The sequence below is a fragment of the Strix aluco genome, chromosome Z, assembly GCF_031877795.1.
Source record: "Strix aluco isolate bStrAlu1 chromosome Z, bStrAlu1.hap1, whole genome shotgun sequence".
Lineage (NCBI taxonomy): Eukaryota > Metazoa > Chordata > Aves > Strigiformes > Strigidae > Strix > Strix aluco.
In genome coordinates, this window is record NC_133971.1 from 85,854,164 (window position 1) to 85,872,156 (window position 17,993).

The following is a 17,993-nucleotide window of genomic DNA, read 5'->3' on the forward strand; positions in this document are numbered from 1 at the left end:
GGGCTGAGTTGAGGGTCTGGGATGAGGAGCCATGGGGTTGTGTGGTCCATGAGACTTTCCCTGCTCTGACACTGGGACCTACTGCTCGGAGATCCTTGCACCACCAGGCAGAGCTGGGCATCCCTCCCGGTCCCAATCCTGCCCAGCTGGGCTGCTCTGTGCATCAGGTCTGTGGGAATTTTGGCTAAGAAGTCATGACGACATGGCCACAAGTGCTCAGCAGAGAGCATCCCCTGCTCACCAGGGAACATCCCAGACATGGCTGTGGCTGCTGGGCTGACTCACAGGGCTTGTCCTCCTCTGTACAGGACCAGATGGGTTGTCAGCCCTGTGGAGGGCTGCAGGTTTGCAGCAAGGTCTTGGATGGGCAGTCAGGCTAAGGCAGTTTTGGTCACATCCAGAGGGTCCCAGAGTAACCCCAGCCAGACAATCTGGAGAGAGGGATGCTGGGGATGCTGGGGGCCAGAGCGGCTCTGTCTTGGCATCTTTCAGACTCCACTGAGGTGTCACGGTGAGGCTCAGCCCGGAGCCAGAGTGTCCCGCATCAGTCCTGCATGGCTGCAGCCTGATGAATGCACAGGGACATGTGTGCAAGGGACACATGTGTGATGGAGATGCATGTGCCTGCACAGGGAGCAGTCAGGTGCCATTGGTAGTGGTATTTGCATTTAGTACGATGCAGCTGGGTATAGAAGCAAACCCAAAATCCTGACACCAGGACTGCTGCAGGTGTGCTTGCACTCCTTGGGGGAGTTCATCCCCCTGGGGATGAGGGGCTGCAATTCCCTACTGCTGCCTGAACTCTAGAACACCCAGAATAGGTGCTCTACTGGGTGCTGTTTCTGCAAGGTGGGCAGTGTCTCTGTGTAGGGGCACCTCCACCTGCTGGCAGCGGGGCTTGCATCTACCGCATCTCCATGCAGGGACAATCACCAGGACCTACAGAGCTTCATCATGACTCTGGCAGAGCACAGCTTGCACCCATGTGCTGGGGTCTGCACACATAGCTGGGCTTGGAGGGTGGGGGCACTGAGCACCACCCCTCCCCACATGCACATCTGGCCAGCTCACATGCATGGCCCCAACTAGAAGCCTGGTCACTGCCTGCCCGCCTGCCTGCTTGCCTGACTGCTTGCCTGCACACCAGTGCTTCCCCCCCGCCCCGCTGCTGGTGCCAGTCAGGGGAACCGGCGCAGGGTCTGCTCCAGCCCTTCTGGGAAACACAGGGCTGACAACGCCCATTTGGACACAGTCCCAGCTCTTTCCTAGAAACAGAGGCTTGTTAACTTTGTGGCTTTTATTTCGAATTGGCATCACTCCGAGCCATTGTGTGGGGTCGGAGGTGTGGAGGGGGTAGGACTGGAGAGGGAGGGCTGGAGGGGGGCAGAGCTCCAGGGAAGAAAAATGATAATAATAATCGTCATCATCATCATCATCATCCCTGAGCTTTGTTGTCATACCCTAAGAATCCTGGCAAGAAGGATGCTGGAGGCAGGCAAGCTGAGTCAGCATCCTTGGGCCACAGTTGCACCTGCTGCCAAGGGCCATGGGTGGGGGCAAAGTGGAGGGTGAAAGGCTGCAGCCCCCCTTCAGGGTGGGGGGATCTCCTCGGCTGGCCTTGAAACTTGTATGGAGCTAGACAGAGGGAACCCTCAGCCAGAACTCCTGGGTTCCCCCCTGCTGTGGGCACAGCCTGTTTGTACTGGGGGCTCTCACCTGTGACCTGGGCCTCCGTGGTGAGATGCTTGGGCTCCTCCGTCCAGGGGGTGGCATGGACGGCCACGCTCCAGTCACTCCATGTTCCAATGTCATTGTCTTTGGCCGCCACCTGGATGATGTACTCCTTGCCAGCATAGGCGTCCGTGATGGTGTGTGATGTCCCGTCTGACAGCTCGACCTGAGGGCAGCAGCGGGGAGGGGAGGGTGGTCAGAGAAAGCCCCGGCACTGGGAGGTGTAAGATGGTCAGCGTGTTTAGCTCAGCTAGAGGATGATAATGAGACTTTTTCAGGACTTTGGGAAGTGCTACGGGGTTTTGGGCAGAGGCATGAGCCCAGGACAGGATGCAGGGGGAGGATGTTCCAGCTGCAGCTAAGCCAAAGATCTGGTGGGACCCGATTCTGCTCCCAAACTGATGGTGCTGGAGTGAAGCAGCTTCCTCTAGAGGTCACCAGAAACTAGCAGATGTGCGGGCAGGCTCTGCTCAGACACGTTAGGGCAGCTGGCTGGGAGCTGGACATCCAGGGCAGCAGCTGGGGTGTGCGCACACTTTCTGGGCATCACTGCCAGTGCTGGGAGGAGACTTCCCCTACCAGCACACCTCTGTCCACCCTGATCCTCTGCTTGCCGGTGTCCCACTGGCTTGGCTTGCGTCCCTCTGGCTGGGCCCTTGAACAAGGATCAAGCTGTGTCCAGCTGTCTTTCCTAGAAAAATTCCCTCTGTCCTTTTGTCACTGATGTCTGGGCCACAGGAGGTCCTGCCATCCTCCTGGGGATGTGACTGCTGGTGCAATGGTTTAACCCCAGACCGTGTCCACAGCTTCCAGGGATCTCTGATCCACTTGAAGCTTAGCTCAAGCACAGGGGCATGCAGGTGCTAAGCAGAAACACACCCCCATTGCACAGCCACCAGTGAGCAAACACACACGGGTGATAGAAGAGGAGGGCTCAGCACCCCGCTGACCTTCCAGGGATGGAGCCAGGCTTGGCCTCAGGGTCCTGAGGGCATGGAGGGGACTAGGGCAGGAGCATTGCACCCTCCACCCAGTCTCGAAGGCTGAGGACCAACATGCTGCTAGCTTCATTCCCCCCCTGCACTGCCTGTGCATGGCACAGGGGGGATGTGGGGCATCCCTTGTCCTTCCCCCGTGCCCTGGCTGACACAAACCACCTTCTCTCCAGACACATGTTGATAATAAAGATGCTGGGGGGATGAGGGATGGTGTGGGCCTGACACAGCCCATCTGTGAGCACTGGTGCTCAGCCAGGGGCTCATGCTCAAGCAGAGCAAGTGGAATTTCACAGGTGGGGGGAACTTCATGGCACAACCCACATGGAGCCCTCCACGCCTCCCCAGCCACCCTGGAGAAGGTCAGGCAAAGGATTCTACTGCCCTGGGGAGCACCAAAACGGGAGTTTTATTAAGAACTCAGTTCAATGAAAGGAGCAAGATGAAGCCGAAAACTTCTGCCTGGTCCTTGATCACATGCCAAAGCCCAACGAGAGAGAAGCTACACTGTTGGGGTGCCCGGGGGTAGCTGGGCCAACGCACCTGCAGGGCGAGAATGCCCTGGCACTGTGGCTTTACGCACGCAGGATGGTGCGCACACCAGGGATGCATGCCATGGCCCAGCCAGTGGCCGGCATGGTTAATTTCACCCCGTTGCCTGCAAGGGTACCCGAAAAGCAGGAACCCACCTTGAGAAAGACCCAGCCTTTTCCCAGTCTCCCCAGTACAGCATGTGTAACACCCCAGCACAAATTGAATTCCTTTGGCATGCAAACTGCAACCCCCTCCCCAGCTTTTACAGCCTCTCTGGGGCATCCCTACCAGGGAGGCGGGCACTTTTGCTTTCTTGCTCCAGGTGAGAGCCTTTCCTTCCCTACTCCCTCCCAGGGCTGCATCCAGCCTGCTGCCTGGCACAGAGGAGCCCTTGGGCTCTGCGCTCCCAGCTGCTCGTGCTGCCCAGCCTGAGCCCATAGGAGCCCCACATCTGGAGCACATCTGGAGACCCGGCCGGTCCCCCCCACCAGCCGTCAGGGAGCAAAGGGCCTCCTGCTGCCCGCAAGGTGTGAAGCTGCTACCAAACCTCAGCAGGGGAGCAGCGCAGAGAAAGGTGTGCGTCCATCTCATCACTGCAGATTTTGGGGCTGTATGGGGACAGGCCGACTCCTGTCTCTCCTCGCACCATGCAAATGGGATACCAGGGGTTTCACTGCAGGGCTTGTGCCAAGCTGAGATGTGCCTAAACCTTAAGCCACCATTAGCCAAAGCACTGCGACAGCTGGTGCCTGAGTCTGTCCCTACAATCCAGGAGACACCTTCCCACCATGCCACAGGTCTCACCATTGGGTCTGACCCATTGGCACAGGGGCATCTATCCAGGGTGCCCTCTAAGGGGGTCCGAGGTCAGATCCTGGCTGGAGGGAGCCTGGTAGGGGGCGCAGATGAGCCCAGTGACCCTGGTGGGGCTCTGTGCAGGGTCTCCCTGAGTTTCCAGCACACCAAGGAGGCTGAGAGCCCATCCCTGGGGTCACAGGTGCTACATCTTGTCCAGATAACAGGGTCAGGCTTAGAGCAGTCCTGTTTAGCACCTCACAGGTCCTCAACACAGTCTATACCAGGGGGGTGGCTGCTCCCATCTCGGGGCTGAGCACAGCCCATTGTGCAGGAAAAGGGGTTTGGACCATTTCACTTATGGGATAGGTGAAAACTTAAATCCTGTGAAGTATGGGCAGAAGGGAGGATGGGGAAAAGAAGATGAGGAGGATGCCAGTCTCTCCTGCAGGACACAGCTGTGCATCCTTCAACCTGTTGGGGGTTTTGGCTGAGACCCATCCCACCAACCCCACCAAACTCCAGCCCTCCTCAGCCCAGGAGCAAAGCCCAGGCTAGATCAGGGTCCTCAGAGGTGACAGACTCTTTTCATTAATTCCTAATGAAAATTAAACTAAATGAAATATCACTGTGTGAGCTGACAGCCCCCTGCAAGCCTGTTTCTTCCAGCTTGGCCTGTACTGGGCTGGGGTTGCCTTGGAAGCAGGGAATGAGCACAGGGCTTGGGAAGATCTGGCTTGTGAGTGGGTCTCTATAGGTATTTCAGCATCCTCTGAGCCCCCTGGCTGCTCCCTGATCCCTGCAGCAATCAGGCTGCAGGCAGACCAGCCCCGCTGAGGTCCTGCTGGCCCAGCCAGGCTGCTGCTCCATCCAGAGCATTTTTCTCCAGCCCAAAGAGCCCTCCAAGCTGACTGCTTCCCATTGGGAGCAATTTCTGCCTCTCCCCAGTTGCAGTCAGCCTGAGGCTCAGTGTTTGCAGATGGGGTGTTGCAGACACAATGAGTTCGAGGCTGTGCCTTGCCTGGGGGGCTGGAGGACCTGGAGGACCTTCCTTGTAGGACCTGGGAGGATACTGCCCTAAGTTCCTCTTTAGACAGCAGACAAAAAGATAAGGCATAGATGACAGCATCCATCTCTCTCCACACATATGACGTCTGTATGAAGCACTTCTGAGCTGGGCAGCTGGGGGACACATCCAATATTTGCCATGGTGGGTGAGAAAATCCCTGGGTGGGTGCCCATGGCTAAGCACTGAAATGCAGCAGCAGATGGGAAAGCACATGGGACTGGGTCCAACTGGACACAGTCAGGGAGAGCCAGGGAGAGGGGGGACACTGGGGAGGTCATGGAGGGACGGATGGACACCCAGCATCAAAGGCAGAGGGAGAAATTCCTTAATCCGCGTCCCCGCCACACAGAGACAAAAGTTGGAGGAAGTCTGCGCATGGTAATTTTTTTGGCCGGGGGGGGGGTCTGCATGTCACTGCCTGCCTTTGTGCACCTGCCAAAAGTCACTCTGGCTGGCTGTGAAGCACTGCCCAGATTAATGAGGGATCAGTAGCCAGTGCAATGCAGAGCTATTAGCATTAAAAAAAAAAAAAAAGTGAGAGAGAAATGAAAAAAAGCCCTTGAACCCAGTAATTCAGCCGATAGCTTGCTGAGAACAGTGTGGGCTGGGATCCCATTCCCTGCCACGGCCACATACCCACATCAACCTGCTTGGAGAGATAACGGGGCTGCCGAGGGACAGCCAGTGCCCACCCACAGCTCCAAACACCAGGATGAGCCCAGGGGCTGATGCCACATTGATGGGATGGGGACACACACTCCAGGAAGGCGGAGGGGATGATTTCCCAGTGCTCAGCTTTCCTCCTGTCTGTGCTGCTCCCCCCTACACATGTGCTGGAAGCCTGGGAACATCCACATGAGCCATCCACACCATACACCCCAACAAGGGACATCCATGTGTGCCCTTGTCCCAGTCCCTGCCCGCAAACTGGTGGCAGTGCCTTGCAGCACTTGGCCCAGCAGGAGTTAAGGAAGGCATTCCCCCCTCCGGACTCCTGCCGCTCCACTCCCGCTGCCCCCAGCCCACCCTGCCAGGGTGCCCTGGCAATAAAAAAGGTCACTGTGCTCTGTTACCACCCGGGCTCTGCTCCTGGTCCAGCACTACCAGGGAGCAATTACTTGTGAACGAGGTGAGGCACAGGCAGGTCTGAAGGCCAAATGGCCTTTGGAAGGGGATGGGGGTGAAGAAAACCCCAATTCTCCCTGCCCCAGCAGCTAGGCTGGGGGTGGGTGTGTGTTGGAAGGAGGCAGGGGGGGAGAAGGGGAGATCAGATGCCTCCTTCTCTGCATCCCACATGAAAATATGTTTGCTAGCTCCCCCGTGGTGGCAGTGGTTCTGCTTTCCATTCCTTGACACCTCCTGCTCCCCAGCATGGCTCCTGGTGTGGGAAGGAGGGGATCTCCTGCCAGGGGACTAGCACCCCTCAGTCCCATGCCAGGGATGCACCACCTCTGTGCATGCCAGGACAGAGAATATGTGCCTGTTCTAGATGTTGTGTTGAGCCTGGATGAGCCTGCCTTCCCCAAAATAAAAGGAGCACCCTGGCTGTTGTAGGGTGAAGTTGATCTGCTCACACAGCCGGTGCCACCCACAGTGAGCAGGGGAATGTGGAAGGAAACCCCTCATAAGCATGCAGCCTGGGTCCACCATGCACCTCACATCCTCGTGGCCTCCTCCACCTCCGGATGCTTCCCACTTATCCTAGATAATGAGGGAAATGGGAACTGGGAAGGGGACAGGGCGCCCCAGTGGGCTCAATTTCACAGACTCTTTTCCCCACAACAAGTGGCCAGGATCCCACCTGCCATGGGGAACAGGCTAAACCAAAAGCAGGAGTAACCCCCAAGCAAGTCACCCTGCCACTGGGAAGTGCAGGAGGGTCGCTGCAAACAACCACTGCAGCCCACGAAAAGATGTTGCTAAGTGGAAAAGAAATGTTTTGCTTTTTCCCTTTCAAAGCCATGTCTGGAGAGCAAATAGGTCTGACATTCATTACCTCCTCCTTCTGCAGCACCACAGGAATCAGCTGGGCTAACACCAGACAAAAGTTTCTGCCCTGACTCTGGAATAACTAAAAGGTTGGGAAAAGTGAATGACACCACCGCCCCCCGCCCCCTTATTGTCTGCCAGCCAGGTAGTGGAGGGGCCCAGCAGGGTCTGCTGTGGTCCCTGCTGTCACCCCTGCTCCCCGCAAAGGCTGCTGTGCTGCTGCTGCACATAGCTCAGCCCTGCTGCCGGTCTGGGAGGACAAGTTATCACAGGGCTCCTCTGCAGCCTGGGTTGTGTCACACCAGATGCGGCTGAACGGCTCCCTTCTGACTTAAAATAAAGAGCATCTTTGAAAGCGGAGCTATAAGCTCGTTAATAATGAGACTCTTTCTCCGAATGCACTGTCCCTCCTGCCAAGTGACAACTGGCAGAGATTGCTTTCGCTTGTGGCTGCAGGGAGGATGGGATTGGGGATGCTCAGGGCACTCAGCACCAGCTCTAACCCTGCCCGACACTGGCATCTGCTGCCTGCAGATGCATTTACCACGCTGATGCAGTCGGCTGGGGGTGAAAGCAGATGGGTGCAGCTTGTGCATGGGCATCATGGGGCACGGGCATGGCCTGGCATGGTCTGCATGTGGGCAGGGAAAGCTAAGCTTGCTGGTGCCATCCTACCTGCATGCAGCTGTGCAAGCATGCAGGTGAGCGTATGCACACGGGTGCTGCTCAGTGGCACCTTTACAGCTGCCTTTGGAGGCCCAATCCTGCTGGGAGCTCAGTACTTTTAGGTCACTAGCAGTTCTCAAGGGGACTGAGAGCACACAGACAGTGCCAGCCAAGGGTCCCGAGCCCAGCTCCATCCCTGCAAAGGTGATTTCTGAGCATTTCCCACCTCTATCCTCCAAGGCACCCTCTGCTCCAGCCCTGTCCATCCCATGCCAAGCTGTGAGCAACACTATTACAGCCTCAACATTTTGCTCCCACCTATTAGTTCTTTGTGTTTTTTGTGTTTTTTTTGTTGTTTTTTTTTTTTTTTCCCTTCTTTTTTAATCACTGACTTTGCGGCTGGGAGGGAAAGGGAGAGAAGTGCCGCAATAAAAGCTACCAGGCGTGAAGCTGTAACCCAGCTCACTCAGGGTGACCTCCCTGCCAAGGTTGCCTTGCAAAGAGGGGGAGTGCAGGCAAAGCAGCAGAGGCACAGGGGGATGCAAATGGGTGCGAAGAAGCACGCCCGCTGCAAAGTGACATTGCTGCTGCACCGGTGGGGACGCAGCTGCGGCAGGCGGTGGCACTAATTGCCTTCCCCAGTTCCATCCCTCCTCCTTGCCCGTCACAGGCAGGATATGCATTAGCACACACTTTCAGGTTATTTCAGGCTGCCCAAGGCAGGAACTTCCAGAAACAGCCTGTGAGATTCACCTGTTTGACTGAAAAATGTTGCTTTGCCTTGAGAGATAAGCCTGAGCCCACCCTGGCAGCCACCCCCAACACATGAGTGACAGTGGCCAGCCCAGAGGACCATGTCCTCCTCACACCAACGAACTCAACTACTAAATATTTGGCAATACCCACAAACCGCCATTCCTGTCCCCAAATTCCCAGATCAGAGCTTCTCGGCAGCAGAGTTGGCACAGACATCTGCACTGGGGGCTCTGTGACCCCAGCTCCTAAAATCCTGGGATAGTGGGAGCACCTCTGCTTGCTTTTCCAAAGAAGACTGTTTCTATTCTTTACAAATGCTCACGGACATGGCTCTAATGCTTCCAAAACAGAAGAGGAAGGAGAGAACCCAACCACATTATTAGCTTTAAATATCTCATGACCTTTTACTGCAAATCTCAAGATCTGAGGCGCAGCCTGCCTCACGGTTCGTTAACATTTCATGTTGTCAACGCAGCCAATGGGTTCAATTAGACTTTGCGACGGCATCTGCAAATTGCTGGCAACCTACCAGAGGAAATCCTCCCTCAGTCTGGCCACCAGCTCTGATGCTGCTAAGAAATACCTTCTGAGCCTCACCATGTTCCTGGGACATGCACCGAGCTGGTCAGTGCTCAGTGCATGCAATCTCTCCCCCAAAAATGGGAAAAGGGGAGACCCTGATCCAGCAAATGCTACAAGGTGGGAGCAAATTGGGTGCAAGACACTGGGCTCCCCAAAGATGCTCAGGATGGTGCCTGGCCACCCGCCTGCATGTAGGGGTGAGCATGCAGATGTGCTTGCAGGGAGAGCGCATGTGTGAGTGTGGCGATCGCTGCTGTTGCGAGTTAACTGAAGGAGCCTGTAAAACCAGAAACAGGCTATTAGCAATCCATTAGGAAAGGGTATCCAGTTCCAGCCTAGGTAAGCCATTAGAGGAACATCTGAGAGCATTAGGAGAGCTCGCTTGGGGCCAGGATGGGGCTATAAAACAGAAGAGGAAACCACACTAATCTGGCTTGAATTACAAACTTAAAAGCAGGAGAAAAATAAAGGATACCCTAAACATTTAATGTTTTATATTTAGGAGACAGAAGGGGAGATTCTGCCAAAAGGACAGCATAAAAAAACCTGTTTAGGCTACAAATATCCCATCTCTCTTCTGGCAGCAGAGAAACCACCAGCCCCTCTTCCAAAAAGGGAGGAGCGTGACTTTAAAGTTGCTTGAGTTTCAGAGTGAGCTCAGCGCTGGTGGGGCAGAGGGGAGTTGGTGGCCACCTGATGTGACATGATGTGACACTGCTGCATCCTGAACAGCCTGGAAATGCCTGTGCCCAGGCTGGAGGGAACTGCTGCAAGGCAGCATGATGGTTCAAGAAGCATCCGGCAGACACCCTGCCACATGCTCATGTGGAAACTCATCATCATCATCTCCCCACAATAATAATTCCCAGAGCACGTCATCATAATTCCCAGAGTGAACTGCAACACGAGAGCTGCTAAGTGGCCTGAGTGGAAAGGTGCTGCTGAGCAGGGGAAAGGGAGTGCAAATGGCATGCTGGGGCTCAAACCCACCTTTGCAAAGCACTGGGAAGGGGACGAGGGTGCCCCCCCCGGCTCTGGGTCAGCCCCAGATATTGCTTGATGTGGAGGATGCATGGGCCAAGCATCGCCTGGCTCTCTCCTGGGGGAAACTGCATTTACGGCTAGCTCGCGCAGCGGCGGTCTTGATAAGATCCACCGCTCCCGCCACGGATGGCTTCATCTTCTGGTGCCAAGCACTGGCATTATTAAAATCCTGAAAGGAAGAGCCTGGGAGAAAGCAGATGCTGATTGAATCAGACCCTACGGTATTCGACAGCTCGACATCCATCTGATCCTATTAGTGCTCATTCGGTCTTGCCTGCCGAGGTGCTGTGCATAGATCAGACCCTGCAAAGATAACGGGAGGTGGAGGGGAAAAAGGGGACCTGCTTTTTCTGCCAAGAAACGCCATGTGTGAGCGGGGCCTGCATGGATATTCCTGACTCTGGGCAGTCTCCAGTGCTCCCTTGTGAGTTTGCTCCTGCGGGGATGCTGGGCTTCCCATGGGGCTGCCAAGGGGGTGGCAGGAGATGCTTAAAACCCACAGCTGGTGCATGGGGGGGTTGCACGAGGAGGCAGCGATGGGGCTCAGCGTGGGGACCATGGGCACAGAGGGATGTATCCAGCTCCTCCTGGCTGCTGATGGAGATTTCTCCTCTCCCTGCCAGGATCCCAAGCTGCCCTGTTGTCAGCAAGCAGGTTGCGTGCAATGGCCTTCCCATGTCAGCAGCCAGCAGGGACAGCAAGAGGCAAGATGGGGGGCCGCTTGTGGCAGAAGACCTTCACTCGGCAAGAATTAAGACACCCCCATGCAAGTGTGGCATGCGTGACCACTGCATCCTTTCTCAGGGCATTTGTCCTTTCAAGGAGAGACCCAATGCCACCACTGTAGGACGAGCTGGATGGCTGAGCTAGGCTTGACCCTACAAAACCATGTCTTCCCCTTTCCTGGCTGGATCTGGGGGGATGGGGAGACCCCCCAAGATGCCAACAAGCAACAGGTCAAGTAAAGCAGAGCTCAGAGTGGCTTGGGCACGCTCCCAGCACGCTGGAATCAGTGGGGTTAATTTTTGGATACAAACCGCTGCATTTGCAGGGTGCCGGGCTGGGCTAAGCAGGCTGAGTGTGCCAAGGGGGTCTGGGGTTGGAGCAGCTCCAGTTGCTGCAGTGCTGCCATCCCCTGGTGTTTGGGAGCTGATTGAATTAGGCTTCGCAAATAATTCATCTGATGAATAGTGGCAGTTTTCCTCAAATCATCCACAAATCAGATTTTTCATTACCCAGCCAGCAGAGCAGGAGAGTCACAAAACAAGGCTGGTACCTCACTCACTGAATGCTTGCACTTGCTCACCGAGCAAATTATTCCCCAAACACACTCCTCCATCAGCCAGTGACAGAGGACATGTCTCTTGCAAGGGGATATTGATTAAAAGCGATACCCAAGACTGCTGTGCCCTCCCAGGATGCCATGAGATGAGCGATTCCCAGCCCTCCTTGCACCCACCATGAGGGCTGGTACCTCAAGCTCTCTCCACAGTTCAGGGTATCTTTAAATAGGAGAAATCAAGTTTTTACTGTCCTAGAACTGCTTTTTCCAGCCAGGGTGACCCTGCCACCAGTGTTGCTAACACCTCTGCGTACTTCCCACCATTGCTGCCTTCCTGAGAGCACTGATGGAGAGGCCACACCATCCCCTTGGAGGCCTTGTGATGAGGGGACTGGCACAGCTTGACCCCGTGAGTATGATACCTAATACCCAGTGATCGAGAGACCTGACACCACAAGTATGTCGAGGCGGGAGGCAGCTCACCGGCTCTCCCACCATTTCTGGTTGCAAACCCCTGCATTTGCAGGATGGATTTGCTGGATCAGGCTATAGCAGGATGAAAACATCAGCTTCTTCCACAAGTTTCACACCTCGAAAAATCTGACATTGTATTTGGTATTTCCCATTAATTCTTCCCCTTTTTTCACAGCTTCTACAATTCAAACATTTCTCCCCCAAGTGAAAAAAAATATATCCACAGCAATCTAATATTCAAACTCCATCTCTGCTTTCTTACCCCTTGGGATGCTCTGTGAATGCTCTCCTGATCCCCAGGAGGGAAGTGAAGGGCAAAGAGACAAGCAAGAAGACCCTCTCCCAACCTTTCTCTGATTTTCAAAGCCATCATCAAATGTTTCAATCTGAAACACGACCTGCAGTACTGCCTTGTCAAAAAACCCAACCAACACAAAAGGAAAAAGTTGCAGAGACATCACCTTGCAGAGACACAGGCAAAGACTCCCAACCCCTCTCTCAGCCACTTCTCCCCCCAGGAAGACCTGGCCTGCACAAAACCTTGCTTGGCTCCATGATGCAGGTGAGCTCCCTGGGGACTGGGTGCTTCCTCCCATTTGGCTTTTGGGGCAAAATGCTTTATCAAGCAAAGCACCTAACTGGCTTTTGACTGGCCCAGCTTGGCACAGAGGGGATGCTGGATGAGCCACGCCAGCATAGCAGCACCTCTCCTCGAGCAGCAGATTGCTTTCCTTCACAATCTGAGGATGCAAGTAGCACACAGAGGAAAAAAAAAAAAAAAGCCCGTTCGTTATCTTCCTGCAGCTAACAAATGAAATCTGTCCTCCGGGCTGCCAAGGATTTCACTGACTATTTTTTTTTTAAAGAAACAAGAAATAAAAGTAAGAAATACGATAACATCACGGCAATCACTCCGTGCCTGTGCTCTGAGTTACGGCGAGCAGTATTTTATCTTCAGTTCAAAATCTAAATGTGGCAGAGGCGCATTTAAATGTGGTGACATTTATACTTTAAATGCCTTTTACATCTCGTTGGCAGGTTTTATATAGAACATATGTATGGAAAGTAGATAGGGGCCGTGGATGAAAATGTGGAGCAGGGAGAGCCTGCAGAGCCATTTGTAGGCAGAATGTGAGTTAAAAGAAAGATGGAGAGGAAGAGAGAAGGGAGGAGAGACAGAGAAGGAGAGGAAAAGGGTCTGGGTTGCCAGGGCAGTGAATAGACATTTTTTTTGGTCTCTGATCACTTGTTCCCAATGCAACTTGATCCCAGCCACCAGCCGTCACCACTCCCTCCTGTCCCAGCCAGCTCAGCATCACTTACGTGTTGCCACTGGTCCAGGATGAGAGGCCGGTACCGCAGGAAGAACTTGAGTGGGAAAGACTCAGGGTCGGGCCAGGATGAGGGGTTTTGCCATGACACCTCCAGCCTCCGAGGGTTGTTGGGCACGGGTTTGGCCACCACGCTCTCCGGAGGGTCCGGCTTTACTGGAAGACAGGAGGGTGGGTGGTAAAGCTTTGCACATGGCATCCTCCCTTACACCCCTTGGCATAGCTGGCTGGGCTTTGCGCTATGTGCTTTCCAAGAGGAGCAGTCAAGACACAGAACATACTTTTCCCAAACTAATTAGATGCAAATCACCTTTTCTTGTCTAGGTCAGTGGTATGGCAGTCCTGGCTCAAACTAACCACCGTCAAGGAGGTGCCAGTGCAGACACTCACAGAAACAACCTGGCCAGGGCAGAGACCATCCCCTCCTCCCCAGGGCTATTTGGGTCAGGGCAAGGAGCCCACCAAGCCCAAATCCCGCACTTTCCTCATACCTCCTGATTTCTGGGAGTCTGACCCCCATTCAAACCCACTTACCTTGCAGTAATGTGGCAGATATTGGTCCTTGGGTTTAGGGCTGGGGTTTTGGGGATTCAGACTGTTGGCACATCATATTTTCAAAGGGCAAAGGATTGCCATGGTCACCTTCTACCCCAGGTCCCTCTCTCTCAGCCCTGCTCTGCTTTTGGGATACAGAGATATTTTTTTTACTACCTGACAAGTATTTCAAGTGAATATTAATTGGGTGTGAGCTATGCAATGTGCTTTGAAGCTGCAGCTACTTTTAGAGTGCTGGGAGCAAATCACAGACAGGCTGTGATGAACGGCATTGCCCGTTACAGAGCAAGCCTTGCTCCTCGCCAAGGGTTTGCTCAACTCCTGACAGCTCTAACTCCCAATTTTCAATAGCAAAACAACAAAAAGACAGAGATTTGGGTACACCCATACTTTTCCTTTTCTTATGACCAGGAAGGAGCTGGGCACAGGGAGCAGGGCACACAGCCGTGCATGGGGTGGAAGAGGACTCTCTGTGCACTCTAAGAATAGCAATGCACACGAGTCCTCATGTCCCAGGATAGCTCTTAACTCCCTGCAAAGTCCACATGCAGGCCCATGGGTCCCTGCTGGACTGAAAATCTTTGGATTGAGTAATGGTCCCCTGGCTCTGACCACCTTGAGCAGCAGCTTGGTAAGGTGCCAGCATCAAACTCCACTCCCAAGCATGGAGGAGGGATGCTGGGGCTGTGGGGAGCCCCCCCTCTGCCTGACAGAGCTCCTTCCCTGTACTCAGGGACTCTGTACTCAGAAGAGTGCCCCTGCAGTCTTCTCCTCCTCCATACTGACCCCAGGGGTTCATCTGCTGCGGGTGGGAGGTGATGTCCATACAGGGACTTCACCTCTCCTGGGAGACGAAGGAGGTGGTGGTGGCAAGTGAGCTGCTCCCTTGCTAGCCTGCCTACCTGCTGCCTGCAGCCCTGCCTTATGTATGAAGGGCATCTCTCCCTCTGCTTGAAGCTGTATGAGACCAGACACTGATGTGGGGCCAGTCTGCTGTGAGTGGAGTTGTGTGTGTGACATTCGCTGCTATCTCTGCTTCAGAATGATGGTGGCATCACAGCAACTGTCCTTACGAAGACACCCTCCCTGCACCACCACTGTTTGCTCCTCTTAGGAGAAACCAGCCTGTGATGCTTTCAGACCCACTTTCTTGGCTGTGGGTGAGGCAGAGGGGGGCTGCTGAAATGAAGCCACAGCCTAACCACCTTGGTGGGACCCAGAATTGGCCCTATTCCCCCGAAGATGTAGCTCACCACCACCTCCCTCTCCCCAGCCCTCCCATTCAGCACCCTGGCACACACTCTGCTGCAGTCCTCCTTCACCATCATCTTCACCATTACCCCAACACCACCTTCCCTCTGCCATGGTGGGTGCAAGAAGGGATGAATACTTCCATCCCCACTGCACCCGGTGCTCAGAGGATGCTCCTGGAGGACTGGGGAGCAGCTGGTGAGCCAGCATCCACGGGCCTGGTCATGGGTGTCTGGTTCCACCTCCTGGCTCTCACTGATCTCTCTCTGTGGCAGAATTGGATGCAACTTTCCATTTACAGCTTTATCCTCGGCAGGAGGGATGACTTGCTGGGGCTGTGCTGTGCTGAGCTACTCCAGATGGCTGCGCAATTCCTTCACTCACTGCGAACCCCCAGGCTCAGGCTGGACATCAGCTTCCACCGACAGGGACTTGGAGTCCAAACACATACAGAAAAGTATAAATCCAACACTGGCTCGGCAGGCTTGGTTTGCAAAACAAAAGTCTGTTCATTTGAACGAATGCAGATGACTGCGAACTGAGGCTCTGCAGCAAGGAAGTGGGAAGGAAAGGGCCGGGCTGGGGATGGATGCGATGGGATACTCCCTGTGGTAATGCAGGGAGCCTGGCCCTGCTTTCTGGCATGCCAGCCTGAAGCCATGGCAGAGGGATGCTTAAATGCAGTTGTGCCAGGCAGGGCACATGTGCTTGGGGAACAATGAGAGATGCCACTGTGGTGGTTTGTAGGAAAGCAAAGAGAAAGGTGCCCTGATGCTGAGGTGGGAGTCACCTGCCCATTTTGCAGGGATGTGACCCCCAGGCCTGCTTCTGTGGGTTTCAGAGTGCCCTTGGTGCACATGGGAGGGCTGGCCTGGCTCCAAGTGAGCACAGCAGAGCCCAGCTGTAGAAGAGGGCTGTGCTCCTGGCTGCGGCAAGCCTTCAAACGGCACTGTGGGTTAATGGGAAAACCAGCAATCCCTGCTACCTCCCCATGTGTCCCTCCATCCATGGGACTCCTGCCCAGGCCAGAAAGCACAGCAGTGCCAGCCACTCCAAAAGCACAAAGCCAGAGCTGTTTCTGCCACGTCCCTCCAAGGCAGCGGGGATGCAAGAGCCAGGAGAGGGCATCGCACCTCTGGCAGCTGGTCCAGTGAGGACAGACCTACGTCTCTTAGGACAGACCTCATTACACTGTGCTCATCTAGGGAAACATCAGAGCTAGTCCCACAGGGGAGAAAAGCTGTGTCCAGATCTCTGATTTCTATGTGACCTTGAAGGAGTCCTTCATCTTCCGCAGCCTCTCAGGTCCCTGCTCCACACATGGGGACGAGCGCTCCTCCTTCCCCAGCCTTTGTCTGCCTCCATTTAGCCTGCACATGGTGAGGCAGGGACTGTCTGGCTGTACATCAGCCAGCATAATAGAGCCCTGTCCTCGGCAAGGGCCTGCAGGCAGTAATGTAATAAAAGCAATAGTAGTAATAATAATAATGGACGATGGGCATTAGGCTGAGTACTGGTTAAGCGGCTACAAAACCAGATGTAATATTATCCTGCAGAGCTGAGGGAGCATCATCAGACATTCCTGGGAAGGGGGCTTGGCCGGGAGGCGACTCACAGCTCTTCCCGCTTGGTTTTCGGCTGCCGCATCCAAGAGAGGACTTGGCGTGCAAGAAGAGCCATGGAAAGCGGCTTTTCCTAAAGGCTCGGCATGCTCACACTTAACTGTGAGTCTTTAGCTATCCATCTCCCCTGGCTGTTGTTAAACACATCTCAAAATGAAACCGGTGGTTCAGAAAGGCAGATGAGACCCTGCAGCATGGAGGGGCCCGTCGCCCATCCCATCTCTCCAACAAGCACTAAAATGGATCCCTTGCGGCCGTTAAATATCCCCTGGCATTTTCTATGAGCAGAGGGATATTAAACTCCATGTCTTAGCCAAATGTCAGTCTAGGTAATTTAATTCTGCCTCTCTAAGTAGTATGAATTGAACTGACCTTCTGCCTAGGCAACTGTATACCCGTGTTCAGAGACTCTGAATTTCATACAGACATGGGCACGTTTGTCCTCATGCAGCCCCTCTGAGATGCTCTGCATCTTAATTGCCCCATAGCTGGAGCTGGGAGGATAAAATGACCTTCCCAAGGTCACACAAGGAATGGGTGGCAGATTTGAGGAAGGCACCCATGCCTGGAAGGCCCTGTCCAAGGCTGCTTTCTTCCTTTTAATGCTGTGCATCTTCTGCTAATCTGCCCCACGCTCACACGAGGAGAAAGGCGCTGAGGTGGGATGCCGATGTTGCTGTGTGGTGGTGATGTCCCTGCTTTCCTGGGGGATGCATGTGCCAGCTTCCTGTTTCTTCGTACAAGTGAGGAAGATGGGGTTGTGTCCTGGAGAGCCACAAATGTCCCCATGCTGTCCCAGCCATCATGAGGGAGGTTGAAGCTCCTGACACACCACCTCACTCCTCCCTGGCACCTTCCTCTGCCTCCAGACTCTCTCCCCTCCAGCTCCTTCAGCCCCTTTCCCACCTCCTCCTGCCTTGGGCTGGAGCCCTGATGTCTGAAGGGCTTTGTAGAACATTTCCCTCCCCATGCTCATTTTTATTAGTATCGATACCTTTGCAGAAGATGTAATTATGGAAACAATTTCCAGGAGCAAGATAAGGAGGAAGGCAGCCCGGATCTCCTACCAATGAGAGATGGGAGCCAGAGGGCTGGAAAAGCTTTTCCACTCATCACTGAAAATGAAAATGCAGAGTGACCCCCTTGCAGCTGGCTGCTAATAACCAGCATGGCACAACTGCCAGCAAGGCATGGGCTTGGGATAGCAAAAGAAAGTACCAGCCATTTTCCACACAATTAGAGCCCATCATCTGAGCGGCTGGGGAAGGGATTTTATGCTGGGAGCTCCAGGGAGGGAGGGAGGAGAGAGGAAGCAAA

At 54.4% G+C, this 17,993-nt stretch overlaps 1 protein-coding gene across 10 annotated transcripts in view; it reads right to left on the reverse strand.

The window, feature by feature from the left end:
* The window catches only part of CNTFR (ciliary neurotrophic factor receptor), a 209,881-nt gene that overhangs the window by 2,407 nt on the left and 189,481 nt on the right, over nucleotides 1-17,993 (reverse strand). For all 10 annotated transcript variants that reach the window (XM_074813720.1, XM_074813718.1, XM_074813719.1 and 7 more), the window contains 2 exons: nucleotides 13,241-13,404; nucleotides 1,717-1,897 (listed from right to left, as the gene is read on the reverse strand). In XM_074813720.1, coding sequence (XP_074669821.1) covers nucleotides 1,717-1,897; nucleotides 13,241-13,404 — 345 coding nt within the window. The remainder of the gene's footprint in view (nucleotides 1-1,716; nucleotides 1,898-13,240; nucleotides 13,405-17,993) is intronic.